Consider the following 18027-nt stretch of genomic DNA (forward strand, 5'->3'; position numbering starts at 1 on the left):
GACAGAATCTGGCTCTTTGATTTTAAAATGAAATTCTACTGTTGAATGGATTAAGCTAATATCCTTGAGAAATGCGTGCCTGCATTTATCATTTCCTTTTTAGTGAACCATCTGTGTACTTCTTTACCTGACATTTATTGATAAAGCCAAATTGATGCATTTCCCCTCTTTATAAAGATTCCCATTGTTTTATCTACACTGTTAAATTTTATTCCTTTTTAGGTCTTTAGCTTCTCAGAGATTAAATTTCAGTTGAGGGTATACGATACATTTACTTGAGACTATCTCATTTTCAGAAATTAAAATAAGTATAATCAAAAGCTTACCTTTTTGCCCAATACGTACATGCTCATTTTCAAAAAGTTCTAAAAATGATAAAATAAATAAAATTATTAGACACAAATATAATCAGCCACATTTAGAACAATATTATGTAAATGTTTTCTGGTGTTGATGCTTTTAATTATTTTCAAAGCTGAATGGCTCTCCAGGAAACTATAAGAATATTTATCTTTATATGTGGAAAAATCTTTTTTCTAAGTTATTTCAAGTTTGTAGAAATGAAAAGGAAATATATTTAATCAGAAGAAAAGATTGATAAACTAATTTTCTTTGTTAAAATAATACAGAATATCTTCTCACAACACAAATGTTTGTCCATTCATCTTTGACTTTTTTTCCTAAAAACAAAACAAAACTTATTGATAGCTTTATTTGCAAATCCCTACTTCTACTCTAATCTACCATGAAAGCAAATCTAATAAAAGTCTTAATACTTTATAGGAAATCCTACTATACAAATGCCATTTAAAAAGATTGTATGGGAGAAACAAAGATTTGTTTTTAAAGTACCAATCATAATGGAAATAACCTCCTAAACTAGATCATATTAAAACCGAGAAACATCTGTTCATCAAAAGGTACCACTGAGAGTGAAAAGGTAAGTCACAGAGTGGAAGACTGTATTTGCAATACATATATCCAGCAAAGGACTTGTACTTAGAACATGTAAAGCACTCCCGGTAAGTCAATTTAAAAAAGACAACTGTCTGACACAAATAGGCAGAAGCTGTGAACAGGTTCTTTACAGAAGAGGTAATCCAACGGACCAATAAACATATGAAAAGATGCCCAACCACATCAGTCACCAGAGAAATGCAATTAAAACCATTATGAAATACACACCCATCACAATGGCTAAAATGAAAAAGACTGACAATTCTAAATGCAAAGGAAATGGAGCAAATGAGCTTCTCATACAAAGGTGGTAGGAGTGTGAATCAGTACAGCCATCTTGGAAAACTGTTTGGCAACATCTACTAACACTGAATATATGCACGCCCTACGATAGCAGCACATCGCTCTCAGGTGCACATCTTATACCTATGTGCACCAGGAGACTTACACAAGAAGATGCACAGCAGCACTACTGATAACAGTCAGCCCCCTATGTCTGTGGATTCAACCAACCACGGATTGAAAACATTTGAAAAATAATTCCAGAAAGTTCAAAAAAGCAAAACTTGAATTTGCTGTGTGCCAAGCACTACACTGAATCCGTGTGAATGAACTGATGTGTTGGCATACCCTGCTGTAGTCTCCCGCCATTTCATGGATCCTCAGTCTCCAGCACTTGTGCTTGAGTATTGTTCACCTTGTGTCTCGTTTGTCACTTACGTTGTGTGCACCCTTTGTTACTGTGAAAAAATGGCTCCTAAAGAGCAATTAAGTGGTCAAAACAATCCCTCAAAAGCTATGTAAAGCAATTATACTCCAATAAAGATGTTAAAAATAATAATAATAATTTTTTAAAAAGCTAAACAATCCCTCAAAGGCTAAGAGGGAGCGTTAAGTGCTATCTCTCAACAAGAAAATTAAAATCTTAGATCTTTTGAAAAGCGGCATATTTCTTGCCAAGGTGGGCCATAAGGTAAGAACAAATTGAGCATTTGCAAAATAAAGCAGAAAGAAGCTGAAATTTGTGGAAGTGTTTGTGCTGCCCCTACAACAGCAAAAGTGGTCTCTCATTCATGACAAATTGCTCGCAAAGGCGTCAAGTATGTGGCTGGAGGACATGTCACAGAAGCATATCCCTGTTCATGGCAAAATGATGTGTGAAAAAGCACTTAGCCTCTGTGAATACTACTGTGACGGGGTTGAGGAGAATGAAGGAGTTTAAGGCTCATAAGGGATGGCTGGCTAACTATGTAAAGTGCTACAGCCTCAAGAACTTAGAGATCATGAGAGAATCAGCATTGGCTGATGCCAAGGGAGCTTCAGCGTTCTCAGAAGAGCTCAAAAAACTTATAGAAGAGAAAGGCTACCTTCCAGAGCAAATCTTCAATTGTGATGAAATGGGCTTGTTCTGGAAGATGTCCAATCGTACTTATATCCATAAGACAGCAAAGTAGGCCCCAGGGTTCAGGGCCTGGAAAGATCATCTTAGGCTGGTGCTGTCTGGCAATGCAACAGGTCACGTGATCAAGCCAGGCCTCATCTACTGAGCAAGCAATCCCCAGGCCCTCAAGAACAAAACCAAAAATTGCCTGCCTATGTTCTAGCAATACAAGAAGGCTTGGGCAATGGCCATTTTGTTCTTGGAGAGGTTCCATCAGTGTTTCATTCCTGAAGTAAAGGGATGAAGAGAAGGGGCTGCCATTCAAGGTCCTCCTCATAACTGACAACACTCTCTGCTTCACTGGCGAGAATGTGGACATGATGTTCCTGTCTCCTGCAGCAGCACACTGAGGTGAATTAACACCTACCTTGCCTTCAGGACGTTTCGTGCTGCCCCTGATGCTAACCCTGACTGAGCAGCATTATTGATTTACGAAAGAGCTTCACAACTGCAGGTGCAGTTTTGCTTCCCGCAGAGGCTGTAGATGCCTTAAGTCCTGAGACCGCCGATGCACGCTGGAGGCAGTTCTGGAGTGAGGTGATCAGTGATTTCAGGGGCTTCTCCACTACTGATGCAGAACTCAGTAGTATTTTGAATGTTGCAGGGGAAGTTTGGTGGGGAAGGCTTCTCCGACATGATTGAAGACAATGTTGAGGACCACACAGAAGAGCATAGAGAAACCCTTACCAACAAGGAACTTGAAGATCTGCTGAAATCCTCTAAAGATGATGGTGATGGTGATGATCATGATGCAGAAGATTTAGAGGAGGCAGAGCCATCAATCTGGACACTTGAAAATTTTGCAGCAGTTTCTCAAGTATGATTAGAGAGAGAACATACATGTGTGTGGAAGTGGGGATGGGAGTAGCAGGAGGGGGAGGGACAGTGTGAGGAGGCAAGAGATGAGACCTGAACAGTAAAAATAGTGGTTATCCTTGACACAGGGGATAAAGATTGAAAGATGGTAGGAAGGGGCTTCAGTTTATTGATCTGGGTGGTAATTTAGTTAGGTGTGTCCAATTCATGAAAATTTATTGAGCCATTCTCTTAGAATTTTGCCAACAAAATGACTTACATATGTCTAATGAGTTTTCAAAATTATTTTAAAGACCCTCAAATAAAAAGACAAATATCTAGTTGAACTCTAATAACATATAAGATTGTAACTCTGTAACATATAAGATTCTATTCAATAATTAATAGCAACCAAGGAGAGGCAAAAAGCATGTTAGTTGTCAGATATTAAAAAAGTTACTAGATTAATTTGGAAATGGCAAGATAAACCTTAACCTCACTCTCATTTTCATTTAGTATATGCCATATGGGAGAAATACTAACCAGGAGGCACTTGTGTAGAGTCATCTATACCAAGTTGCCCTGCAGTTAAGCCAAGTTCCACAAAGAATTCTTTCTGAAAAATAAAACACAGAATTACCATGCATCTCAGACTTTGCTACACATTATTTTAAAAAAATCACCTTCACCTAAACATCAACTTAAATGAAAATTACAATGTAAAATAAATCTTTGCTTCATTCAAATATCTAAAGAAGAAAAGAATATTATTGAACTTTTAGATAGTAATGCTTTAGTCCAAAATTTTCCCTTTTTAGGTAACAAACTAATCAGTAAAAGTAAGGAATAATTATTCTGAGGAAAGAATAATAAAATTTAAATCTCTCCTGAAACATACATACACACACAGCATATGTAGCACTTAGCAATTTTATTTTCTAAATTCATTGTCTAAAATTACCAATATAATTCTGTATCTGTGCTTTCTATGGTACTGTACTTCACTCAGCTCTTAATCAAGTAAATACTGCAAATATCCAAAACAACTTAAATTAATTTTTAAGTAAAATTAGACTACCAAGTACTCTGCTAAAATAAGAATAAATTAGATTTACTCTCCAGACTTCCTCTACTTATCTAGTAATGTCTAAGGAAAGTAATCATGTTTGTCTGTTGTTTTATAAATATATAAAAAACAACCCCATAGTATTCACATTATTTTTATTCCCTAAGTAATTAAATATTTCTATTAATATTTGCCTCAGTGTTTTGTTACTATTCTAATTGCTAAAACCAAACTCCCTTCTCCTTTAAAAAATGGAATTAGTTTTAATCCTTCATAGTTATCTATGATTATTTAAGTTAGTGATTTATTTGCGTCCCTCATAAGACAGTTATTCAGCCTAACACACATTCCATTTCTGTATCAATTTTAAATAACTGCCATTATATTTCAATTTTTAACTAAACTAATTTTAATCTATACTTTTAAAAAGCACTGCAACTTATGTTACCAATTTTTAATGACTCAAGTGGTAAAAATTCACTGCTTTGGATATTTTTTACTCTATGTCAGTAGATCTGGTCCCTAATCTCAGATTTCCTTCTCTATGAACATGTATTACCTTTTTTCAACCTGTATCAAAGAATATAATCACACCATATTGAAATTATCTTTTTACTGTCCATCTCCTCATTAGCCTGAAGCTCTTGGAAGACAGAGACTATCTCTTACACACATTTGCACCTCCTGTTCTTAGCACAGTGCTACGTGACACATAACAGTGGGGAGTCAGTAAATAGTGAACCACACTACTGAGTTCTAGTTCCCACCTGCTGTCTCTACAACACTGAATTAGTGAACAGGAATTAGTCAGCAACTTCTCTTTAGAGTTAATAAATTTCAGTTTCAAGAAATTCCCTTTTGGCAAGAAAGGGGTACAGGGTTAAGAGACATAGATTACTACATATAAAATAAATAAGCTACAAGAATATATTGTATGACACAGGGGATATAGCCAATATTTTATTTTATTTATTTTTTAATAGATCTTTATTGGAGTATAACTGCTTCACAATACTGTGTTAGTTTCTGTTGTACAACAAAGCTAATCAGCCATATGCATACACATGTCCCCATATCCCCTCCCTCTTGAGCCTGCCTCCCATCCTCCTTATCCCACCCATCTAGGTCATTGCAAAGCACGGAGCCAATCTCCCTGTGCCACGCTGCTGCTTCCCACCAGCCAACTATTTTACAGTTGGTAGTGTATATATGGAGATGCTACTCTCACTTCGCCCAGCTTCCCCCTCCCATCCCATGTCCTCAAGTCCATTCTCTATGTCTACCTCTTTATTCCTGCCCTGCAACTAGGTTCATCAGTACCTTTTTTTTTTTTTTTAGATTACATATATATGCGTTAGCATACGGTATTTCTTTTTCTCTGTCTTACTTAACTCTGTATGACAGACTCTAGGTCCACCTACCTCACTACAAATAATCAACTTCGTTTCTTTTTATGGCTGAGTAATATTCCATTGCCTATATGTGCCACACCTTCTTTATCCATTCATCTGTCGAGGGACATTTATGTTGGTTCCATGTCCTGGCTACTGTAAATAGTGCTGCAATGAACACTGTGGTACATGACTCTTTTTGAATTACGGTTTCCTCAGGGTATATGCCCAGTAGTGGGATTGCTGGGTCATATGGTAGTTCTATTCTTAGTTTTTTAAGGAAACTTCATACTGTTTTCCATAGTGGTTGTATCAATTTACATTCTCACCAACAGTGCAGGAGGGCTCCCTTTTCACCATACCCTTTCCAGCATTTGTTATTTCTAGATTTTTTGATAATGGTCATTCTGACCAGCATGAGATGACACCTCATTGCAGTTTTGATTTGCATTTCTCTAATAATTAGTGATGTTGAGCATCTTTTCATGTACCTCTCGGCCATTTGTATGTCTTCCTTGGTGAAATGTCTGTTTAGGTCTTCCTCCCATTTTTTTAACTGGAGTGTTTGTCTTTGAGATTGAGCTCCATGAGCTGTTTGTATATTGTGGCGATTAATCCTTTGTCTGCTGTTTCATTTGAAAATATTTTCTCCCATTTTGAGGGCTGTCTTTTTTTTTTTTTTTTTGCGGTAGGCGGGCCTCTCACTGTTGGGGCCTCTCCTGTTGCAGAGCACAGGCTCCGGACGTGCAGGCTCAGCGGCCATGGCTCATGGGCCTAGCCGCTCCACGGAATGTGGGATCTTCCCGGATCGGGGCACGAACCCGTGTCCCCTGCATCAGCAGGCGGACTCTCAACCACTGCACCACCAGGGAAGCCCTAAGGGCTGTCTTTTTGACTGGTTTAAGGTTTCCTTTGCTGTGCAAAAGCTTTTAAGTTTAATTAAGTCCCATTTGTTTAGTTTTGTTTTTATTTCTGTTACTATAGGAGGTGGGTCAAAATGATCTTGCTGTGGTTTATGTCAAAGAGTGTTTTTCCTATGTTTTCCTCTAAGAGTTTTATACAGTGTCTGGTCTTACGTTTAAGTCTTTAATCCATCTGGAGTTTATTTTTGTGTATGGTGTTAGGTAGTGTTCTAATTTCAGTATTTTACATGTAGCTGTCCAGTTTTCCCAGGACCGCTTATTGAAGAGGCTGTCTTTTCCCCATTGTATGTTCTTGCCTCCTTTGTCGTAAATTAGGTGCCCATATGGGCATGGGTTTATCTCTGGGCATTCTATCCTGTACCATTGATCTATATTTCTGTTTTTGTTCCAGTACCATACTGTCTTGACTACTGTAGCTTTGTGGTATTGTTTAAAGTCAGGGAGCCTGATTCCTCCAACTCTGTTTTTCTTTCTCAAGATTGCTTTGGCTCTTCGGGGTCTTTTGTGTTTCCATATGAATTGTAAAACTTTTTGTTCTAATTCTGTGAAGAATGCCATTGGTAGTTTGATATGCACTGCACTGAATCTGTAGATTGTTTTGGGTAGTATAGTCATTTTCAGAGTATTGCTTCTTCCAACCCAAGAACATGGTATATTTTTCCATCTGTTTATGTCATCTTTCATTCCCTTCATCAGTGTTTTACAGTTTTCTGAGTACAAGTCTTTTGCCTCCTTAGGCAGGTTTATTCATAGGTATTTTTTTCTTTTTGTTGCTGTGGTAAAGGACAGTGTTTCCTTAATTTTTCTTTCTGATTTTTTGTTGTTGGTGTATAGGAATGCCAGAGATTTCTGTGCATTAATTTTGTATCCTGCAACCTTATCAAATTCATTGATGAGCTCTAGAAGTTTTCTGGTGGCATCTTTAGGATTTTCTACATATAGTATCATGTCATCTGCAAACAGTGACAGTTTTACTTCTTCTTTTCCTATTTGGATTCCCTTTATTTCTTTACCTTCTCTGATTGTTGTGGCTAAGACTTCCAAAACTATGTTGAATAAGAGTGGCGAGAGTGGACATCCTTGTCTTGTTCCTGGTCTTAGTGGAAATGCTTTCAGTTTTTCACCATTGAGTATGCTACTTGCTGTGGGTTTGTCATATATGGCCTTTATTATGATGAGGTAGGTTCCCTCTCTGCCCATTACCTGGAGAGTTTTTATCATAGATGGGTGTTGAATTTTGTCAAAAGCTTTTTCTGCATCTATTGAGATGATCATATGGTCTTTATTCTTAAATTTGTTAATGTGGTGTATCACATTGATTGATTTGCGTATACTGAAGAATCCTTGTATCCCTGGGATAAATCCCACTTATCATGGTGTACGATCCTTGTAATGTGCTGTTGGATTCTGTTTGCTAGTATTTTGTTGAGGATTTTTGCATCTATTTTCATCAGTGATATTGGTCTATAATTTTCTTTTTTGGTGTTATCTTTTTCTGGTTTTGATATCAGGGTGATGGTGACTTCGTAGAATGAATTTGGGAGTGTTTTTCCCTCTGCAATGTTTTGGAAGAGTTTGAGAAGGATTGGTGTTAGCTCTTCTCTAAATGTTTGATAGAATTCGCCTTTGAAGCCATCTGGTCCTGGACTCTTGTTTGTTGGAAGATTTTTAATTACAGTTTCAATTTCATTATTTGTGATAGGTCTGTTTATATTTTCTAATTCTTCCTGGTTCAGTCTTGGAAAATTGTACTTTTCCAGTTGTACTTGTCCATTTCTTTGTGGTTGTCCATTTTATAGGCATATAGTTGTTTGTAGTAGTCTCTTATAATCCTTTGTATTTCTGCAGTGTCAGTTGTGATTTCCCCTTTTCCATTTCTAATTTTATTGGTTTGTGTCCTCTCCCTTCTTTTCTTGATGAGTCTGACTAAGGGTTTATCAATTTTGTTTATCTTCTCAAAAAACAGCTTTTAGTTTTACTGACCTTTGCTATTGTTTTCTTCATTTTCATTTATTTCTGCTCTGATCTTTATGATTTCTTTCCTTCTACTGACTTTGGGTTTTCTTTGTTATTCTTTCTCTGGTTGTTTTATGTGTAGGGTTAGATTGTTTATTTGAGATTTTTCTGGTTTCTTAAGGTGAGATTGAATTGCTATAAACTTCCCTCATAGAACTGCTTTTGCTTCATCCCATAGGTTTTGGGTTGTCATGTTTTTATTGTCATCTGTTTCTATGTATTTTTAAATTTCTTCTTCGATTTCTTCAGTGATCTCTTGGTTATTTAGTAGTGCACTGTTTAGCCTTGTATTTGTGTTTTTTACAGTTTTTTTCCTGTAATTGATTTCCAAACTCATGGCATTGTAGTCAGAAAAGATGCTGGATACAATTTCAATTTTCTTAAATTTTCTGAGGCTTGATTTGTGACCCAAGATGTGATCTATCCTGGAGAATGTTCCGTGCGCACTTGAGAAGAAAGTGTATTCTGCCACTTTTGGGTGGAATGGTCTATAAATATCAATTAAATCTATGTGGTCTATTGTGTCATTTAAAGCTTATGTTTCTTTATTTTCTGTTTGGGTGACCTGTCCATTGGGGTAAGTGGGATGTTAAAGTCCCCTACTATTATTGTGTTACTGTCGATTTCTCCTTTCATGGTTGCTAGCATTTGCCTTATATATTGAGGTGCTCCTATGTTGGGTGCATAAACATTTATAATTGTTATATCTTTTTATTGGATTGATCCTTTGATCATTATGTAGTGTCCCTCCTTATCTCTTGTAACAGTCTTTATTTTACAGTCTATTCTATCTGATATGAGTATTGCTACTCGAGCTTTCTTTTGATTTCCATTTGCATGGAATATCTTTTTCCATCCCTTCACTTTGTCTGTATGTGTCCCTAGGTCTGAAGTGGGTGTCGTGTAGGCAGCATATATATGGGTCTTGTTTTTGTATCCATTCAGTCAGTCTGTGTCTTTTGGTTGGGGCATTTAATTCATTTACATTCAAAGTTATTATCGATATGTATGTTCCTATTACCATTTTCTTAATTGTTTTGGGTTTGTTTTTGTGGGTCTTTTTCTTCTATTGTGTTTCCTGCCTAGAGAAGTTTCTTTAACATTTGTTGTAAAGTTGGTTTGATGGTACTGAATTCTCTTAGCTTTTGCTTGTCTGAAAAGCTTTTGACTTCTCCATCCAATCTGAATGAGATCTTTGCTGGCTAGAGTAATCTTCGTTGTAGGTTTTTCTCTTTCATCACTTTAAGTGTATCCTGCCACTTCCTTCTGTCTTGCAGAGTTTCTGCTGAAAACTCAGTTGATAAGCTTATGGGGATTCCTTTGTATGTTATATTTTGTTTTGCCCTTGCTGCTTTTAATATTTTTTCTTTGAACTTAATTTTTGCTAGTTTGATTAATATGTGTCTTATTGTGTTTTTCCTAGGGTTTATCCTGAATGGGACCCTCTGTGCTTCCTGGACTTGGATGACTATTTCCTTTCCCATGTTAGGGAAGTTTTCAAGTATAAACTTTTCAAATATTTTCTCAGACCCTTTCTTTTTCTCTTCTTCTTCGGGGACTCCCATAATTTGAATCTTGGTTCATTTAGTGTTGTCCCAGAGGTCTCTGAGATTGTCTTCAATTATTTCTTTTTTCTTTATTCTTCTCCTCAGTAGTTATTTCCACCATTTTGTCTTCCAGCTCACTTATTCGTTCTTCTGCTTCAGTTATTCCGTTATTGATTCCTTGTAGTGTATTTTTCATTTCAGTTATTGTGTTGTTCATCTCTGTTTGTTTGTTCTTTACTTTTTCTAGATCTTTGTTAAACTTTTCTTGTATTTTCTCAATCCATGCCTCCATTTCTATTTCCGAGATTGTGGATCACCTTTACTATCATTACTCTGAATTCTGTTTCAGGTAGATTGCCTATTTCCTCTTCGTTTATTTGGTCTTGTATGTTTTTACCTTGCTCCTTTATTGTGACATATATTTTTGTTGTCTCATTGTTTTCTTTTTTTAATGAGTGAGATTGTGTTCCTGTCTTACTGGTTGTTTGGGCTGAGGCTTCCAACACTGGAGTTTGTAGGCTATTGGGTAGAGCTGGGTCTTGGTGTTGAGATGAGGAACTCTGTGAGACCTCACTGTGATGAATATTCCCTGGGGTCTGAGGTTCTCTGTTAGTCCAGTGGTTCAGACTTGGACCTCCCACTGCAGGAGCTTTGGTTCGACCCCTGGCTCGTGAACCAAGATCCTGCAAGCTGCATGGGGTGGCAAAAAAAAAAAAAAAGAGCATAGTAACAAAGTAAAAAATAAAATTAGACTAGGAAATTATGATATGTTAGAAAGAATACAAAAATAAAAATATAGATGAATCAACAACCAAAAGATACATCAGTACCACAATAGTAAAAAAAAGGAGAAGGGAAAATAAAAAAAAAGGGGGGGAAAGGCCTTGGCTGTGGAATGCAGGGCCTAAGCAGGGGTGAGATTTGGGCAGTGGGCGGGGACTATACTTAGGACCCACAAGGCTGGAAAAGGCCCTGGGGGCTGTGGAGCGTGGGGCTTAGGCTCAAGGAACAGAAGGGGCCCAGGTGTGCCCTTTCCCTGGTCTCAGAGGGCAGGTGACCTCACCTGGGAGCCCAGCAGGCTTCCTGGCTTGAGTGGGTGGGGCAAACACCCTCCTCTCCTCTCCTCTCCTGCTCTTCGGGTCTGGGAGGGCCCCTCCCGCCTGCCTCTCCTGATCTCCCCAGCCTCCCTCTTATGCCCCCAAAGACCAATGTGGCCGAGGCGGGTGGTGGGGGGCCTTGGAGGGCAGGAAACAGGCCTGGGAGTTCAGCAGGCTCCCTGTGCTGATCCCCTGCCCTCCAAAGCTACCTCCAGGCTGCGTGGGACCCTTTGATATGGGTAAGTCTAACCCTAACACTGTGAACTAGGTTTGAGGGCCATCTATTGAGGCATCATATGAGACTCACTGAGTCTCACTAAGTTCAGTATTCACACAGACAGACCAGGGTTACAGATAAACCATGCATCATCAGGTCAGAATCACTATCACCAGTTTACATCATTCAGGAAACATGGGGACAACTATCCCTCATGCCTGCAGACATTAGGTACAGTTACAATTTTTTAAAAATTTGCCACAGGCTTTTTGTTCTCCAATAGCTAAGAATGAATCCACACCAGCTCCAGGTCCCTTCAGACAGACAGAAGCAAAATTAGCCCCACTTACGCACATGCTAAACATTTTCATACATTATCCTTTCCCTGCTTCTTTATCTAGCAAACTCCTTCAAACTATTTCAAATGGCAGTACCTCTGAGAAGACCTCCCACCACCTGTAGGAAAAGAATCTGTCACTTCCTCTTCTGTACAGCCATATCACTTTGTATAAACTGCTACTAATAGGGCTTCTAACATCTTTTAAAAATAACTTCTTAAAAATTATTTTTTAATGAAAGTTGTAGTCGTAATGTTTAATAGTTATATACTGCTTACTACTTTCCAAGGACCATCTATATGCTTTATATTTATATATAAGTTTCCTAGGGCTGCCAGTGGTACAAAAAGTACCACTAACTGGTTAGCTTTAAACAATAGAAACTCATTCTCACGGTTCTGGAGGCTAGAAGTCCAAAATCAAGATATTAACATGCTCTCCCTGAAGGCTCTAGGGGAGAATCTGTTCCATGCCTTTCTCTTAGCTTTTGGTATTGCTGGCAATCTCTGGTGTTCCTTGGCTTATTGATGCAACACTCCAGTCTCTGCCTGTCATATGACATTCTCCTTGTGTGTCTCTCTTCTGTGTCTCTTCTTCTCTTCTTATAAGGACACCAGTCATATTGGATTTTGGGCCTACCCTACTCCAGTAAGACATCATCTTAATTTCATTGCATCTGCAAAGGCCCTATTTGCAAATGAGGTCACATTCACAGGTACTGGATGTCAAGATTCAACATATCTTTTGGGGGGGACACAATTCAACCCATAACTTATAACTTAACTTACTGATCTGCACAACACTTCTATGAGATACTATTGTCCAGGGCTTCCCTGGTGGCGCAGTGGTTAAGAACCCACCTGCCAATGCAGAGGACATGGGTTTGAGCCCTGGTCTGGAAGATCCCACATGCCACAGAGCAATTAAGGCCATGCGCCACAACTACTGAGCCTGTGCTCTAGAGCCCGCGAGACACAACTACTGAAGCCTGTGTGCCTAGAGCCCATGCTCTGCAACAAGAGAAGCCACCTCAATGAGAAGCCCGCGCACCGCAACGAAGAGTAGCCCCTGCTCACCACAACTAGAGAAAGTCCAACAAGGATCCAATGCAGCCAAAAAAAAACAAAAATACATACATTTATTAAAAAAAAAGATACTATTGTCCATATATTAAATAAGAAAACTAAAGCTCAAGGTTAAGAAAAACTTGCCCAAGGTCACACAGCCAGTGAGTGGCAGAGCAAGAATTTAAACCCAGGTTAGTTGGCTTCAGAATCTAATCACCTAACCACCACACTATACTATCTTTACAGGCAATAAACAGAAGTCAAATCAGCTAAAAGACTTAACAACAACAACAAAACAGCAGTTCCCTATTTATGCACTCCTCCCCAACACACACATACACAACACACACACACACACACACACACACACACACACACACACGCAATCATACTTAGCCCACTATTCAGGAACAACCACTTTCAGTTTTTTTTGTTTCTTTTTTTTTTTGTGGTACGCAGGTCTCTCACTGTTGTGGCCTCTCCCATTGCAGAACACAGGCTCCGGACGTGCAGGCTCAGCGGCCATGGCTCACGGGCCCAGCCGCTCTGCGGCATGTGGGATCTTCCCAGACCAGGGCACGAACCCGTGTCCCCTGCATCGGCAGGAGGACTCTCAACCACTGTGCCACCAGGGAAGCCCAATTTCAGCTTCTTTTTCTGGTATTTACACCCATATTTCAAGTAACAAGTATATATTGTTATTTTTAATTTATCAGTTTCAAATATCTACTGATTTTTTTATGATAAATGAGGATTTTTAGCTCATGTACATTCTCTTTTCCTCCCTCTATCATTCCATTATAAGTATATATCAATTCTTGATTAAATCCATATTAAGAGTTTACATTATTATTACTATTTAAAAATTATTCACTGCTGAGGCAAGGAGTATGCTATAAATATGTTTCCTTTCCTAAAATATGTATCTTTTTCATACAGTCCATAATTAAACCATTTTTTCACTTATGCAATTTTCTGTAATCACTTACCTCTTCCTCTACCCTTTAACAACTCTGAAAAGACCCTCCACAATACAATTTTGCATGTGGTTAAACCTGTCAGATCATCTTTACTTTTGGTGTTTTTCTTGCAGGCACTCATCCTGGAACCCTCCAACCTCCTGTTCCAAACTGGAATCGCTCTGCTCTGGTCCTGTTGCACAAACTTTGTCCTGGAACCTCTCTTCACTGTCATTTTGGAAATTGTTCTTCTCTTAGGTTGGAATCCCATTTCCTGGATCCTCTGTTTTGCTCTTTTTGTTTTTGATCTTGTTTTGGAGCATTTCTGCCAATAGCTCCCTTAATAAGAGTAAATATTTGAGATCACATACATCTGAAAATGTCTACTTCAAATTCTCATTTGATTGACTGTTGGTTACATACAGAATTCTAGGCTTGAATTCATTCAGATTTTTAAAGGCTTTACTTAAAAATCTTCTGGCTTCCAGTCTTCCTGCTGAGCGGTCAGATGCTTGAAACTTTATATATACTCTGTTTTTCTTCCATAAAAAGTTTTTAGTCTTCTCCTATTCAGGTGCCTTGGGTCTTCTTTCATTCACAGCATTGGGTACTGGGTGGGCCTTTTCACAATGAAGATTCCTGTCTTTCCGTTCTTAAAATTTTTAATAATTCCTTTACCTCTGTTTTCTCTTTCTAGGACTCCTATTGGTCAGGTGTTAGCCCTTCTGGATCGATCCTCTAATTTAAAAAAAATACCTTTTCCTTTTTATTTTTCATCTCTTTGGCTTTTTTGCTTTTGCTCTGTTTTCTGACAGACATTTCCTGGGCTTTCTACTGATTTTTTTTTTTTTTTGGCATACCGTATTTTTGAGTCCTATAAGCTCTTTTTTCATTTTCTAATGTTTTGTTTTGTTGTTTTAATGAAATTCTATTCTTGTTTAATGAGTAATATCTTCTCTCTGAGAATATTAATGTTTGCTTTACATCTTCTATTGGGGAGAAATGGTTAACAACAGGCTAACCTTTTTGTCCATGTGAAGATAACCTTGGGTTTACCTTCTCTCAGCACTGTTGACCTGAAAATGTACTGGATCACACAAAAAAACTGTGGAGAGGAAAGCCAGCTATATTACTAAGCAATATAATTTACTGAAAAAATATGACCCTTGACTGGTAAATTATATCTGAAATGGAAGACTGTAAGTGGACTATAAAAATCTAATGGAAAACACAGGCCTTAGCTACCTGGTGTGCCTCTTGAGAGGACTTGGAAGCTATGGTCATGTGCATTATAAGAAATAGTTCCTATCGCATATGAGACTTTCCTATGCTGTGCCTATGTAGCCTTGGCACTTCAAATTGCATGCATTCCTTGTGGGGCTAGGAAGTAGCATCTGGTTGGCTGCAAGGACTTCCAATGAAGATCTACGTGATATACTGACATGCCATGTTTTCTGTCCTGTATCATTTTGCAAATCTAAATGAACCTCGCACCAGGTTTTGGCCTATTGTATCTTGTGAGTGTAGATGTAAATTCAAGCCTGAAATAACTATTGGTGGTCGTAATAAGCACTCATTCCCTAAATTGGCTATTTCTTCTTCTTTTTTTGTTTGTTTATTTGTTTTAGTTTTGACATATGCCTTTAAAATTGGAAGATTTCAAGTATCTGGAGATCCTAGGCTGGTCAGTTACATTTAGGGTTGAGGCAATTAACGACTGACTGGAAGCTCTGTCTGCAAGAACTGGGCAGAGTGTGGTGGACTTCACTGTGAAGCAATTATAGCCAGCCAGCTATTTTTCTTTTCTTTTTTTCCCCCGCCCCCGGTAAGGGTTCTCCAAATCTCTGTTAACCTTTTCTCTGGCATTCTAAAGTTGGTGGAGGGTGAAGAAGGAGAGACTGGGCAGGCATAGTGGTAGTGGTAGGGGACAAGGGTATTAGTTCACTATTCGGTCAACTTTCACTTAATTCCTCTGTTTTCAATACCGTGCCTCATTCGTGTTCAGCTCTATGTCTGAGGTCACTGAGTTTATAGCCTTTCTGATTCTGTTTCTGTAGTGATTAACACACCTCTGGTCTTCTGTGAGGGAGGAGGAGTCACCGGAATATGCAGGATGAGAAGAGTCCGGGGGTCTTAACCCTTCCTGATACAGACTTTTACACAATCTCCACTTTCAGCCCTATGTCTCCTCAGAGACTCTATAACATGTGGTATCTCCAATTCTTGATCCTTTCCAAAGTTCAAGGGAGAAAAATCATCTGGCTTTTTGTATCAGTCAGAGTCCCGTCAAGAAATAGAAACCATACCAGAAATGTGAACAGGGAAAAACAGAATTAGCATATGCAGAAAGGAACTATGACTTCTAAGCAGGAGGGTGAACCAAGAAGGAACTAAGAACTCAGGAAAGGGTCCCCCAGTGCCCTCAAGACTGAGATTCAGCCTTTTAAGGAGAGGGTATGCCTGCCACAGGAATGTGCAGACCAGAGGTGAAGAAAAACCTTGCCAGAGAGTACAGGCTGGAGCTGGTTGACTGAGGGCTGCCAAGGTGAGTGCTACTGGGTCTTCTGTTTGCTGATCTGCTGGCTTCTGTACATGGAAAGCCCCTTTCTCCTGCTATTGTCTTGCAATGTCCCTCCAGAATCCTCTATTGACAAAGCCTAACATCAAGCTAGTTTGCAAAAAAGAAATGTTTAGAAGGTCCAGCTCCAGTATAATAAAACAGAGCAAAAAAGGCAGATTTGCAAAACTACAATGAAGTATCACTTCACACTGGTCAGAATGGTCATCATCAAAAAGTCTATAAATAATAAATGTTGGAGAGGGTGTGGAGAAAAGGGAACCCTCCTACACTGTTGGTAGGAATGTAAATTGGTACACCTGTTGTGGAAAACAGTATGGAGGTTCCTTAAAAAACTAAGAATAGAGTTACCATATGATCTAGCAATCCCACTCCTGGGCATATATCAGGAAAAGACAAAAACTCTAATTTGAAAATATATTTGCACTCCAATGTTCATAGCAGCACTATTTATAATAGTCAAGATATGGAAGCAACCTAAGTGACCATCAACAGATGAATATATAAAGAAGATGTGGTATATATATATATATATATATATAAAATGGAATATTGCTTACCATAAAAAAGAATGAAATATTACCATTTGCAGCAATATAGATGGATCTAGAGATTATCATACTAAGTGAAGTAAGCCAAAGACAAATATTATATGATATCACTTATATGTGGGATCTAAAAAAATAATACAAATGAATTTATTTACAAAACAGAAACAGACTCACAGACATAGAAAACAAACTTATGGTTACCAAAGGGGGATAAATTAGGAGTATGGGATTAACAGATATACACTACTATATATAAAATAAACAACAAGGATTTACCCTATAGCACAGGGAACTATATTCAATATCTTGTAATAACCTATAATGGAAAAAAAATCTGAAAAAGAATATGTGTGTGTGTATAACTGAGTCACTTTGCTGTACCCCTGAAACTAATACAATATTGTAAATCAACTATACTTCAATTTTTAAAAAAGGTAGATTTGGAGCTGAAAGATAATAAATTGATTACTGTCACACTTGTCATCCATACCTCCCACCTTTTAGAGGCATTAAGGCTTGACCATCTTCATGTTTGCGTCATTCTTCATTCTCCCATCAGCTCTCTATCTTAATACTTTAAAGCTTAGAGTTACAAGTTGTTTCCTACTTTCACCAAAGACAGTATTTACATTTCTGCGCTCCTTATCGTTTTGGGGTAATTAACAAAAGAAGGAGTGATGGTAATTTCTTAACTCCTTTATCAGGAAATCTTCCCACCTTTCTATAATTACTCTATTTTTAAACTAACGACCTTATCAAATTGTGACAGTCTCCAGAGCAAAGACAGCCTTTAACTCATCTTATGTTCTTTTATCTCCCTCAGTGTCTCACCATGTCATGAGCTTAATAAAGGTTGGGTGAATTAAATGAAATGTACATTCTTTAAAAAAAATTTTTATAAAATTCATAATTTGTTTCAATCAGTTTTACAGCCATACATCAGGCACTCAAATTCCAACAAGTTGTCTTATAAATCTATGCTGTTTATTAAAATAAGAAATAAGCAAAAGCATTTATAGGTCAAGGAAAGCTCATCTCTAATCCTACTAGCAAAGCAACTCACTCTCTATACAACATACTTACA

The 18027-nt window shown here is 38.0% G+C and overlaps 1 protein-coding gene across 3 annotated transcripts in view; it reads right to left on the reverse strand.

Annotated features, from left to right (window-relative positions):
* Positions 1-18027, reverse strand: part of TBC1D19 (TBC1 domain family member 19) — a 155522-nt gene that overhangs the window by 63937 nt on the left and 73558 nt on the right. For all 3 annotated transcript variants that reach the window (XM_027103204.1, XM_027103202.1, XM_027103203.1), the window contains 2 exons: positions 3737-3809; positions 327-365 (listed from right to left, as the gene is read on the reverse strand). In XM_027103204.1, the coding sequence (XP_026959005.1) occupies positions 327-365; positions 3737-3809 (112 nt within the window). The remainder of the gene's footprint in view (positions 1-326; positions 366-3736; positions 3810-18027) is intronic.

This window comes from Aethalodelphis obliquidens, unplaced genomic scaffold (assembly GCF_003676395.1).
Source record: "Aethalodelphis obliquidens isolate GAN/ISIS:26980383/991018 unplaced genomic scaffold, ASM367639v1 scaffold6, whole genome shotgun sequence".
NCBI lineage: Eukaryota > Metazoa > Chordata > Mammalia > Artiodactyla > Delphinidae > Aethalodelphis > Aethalodelphis obliquidens.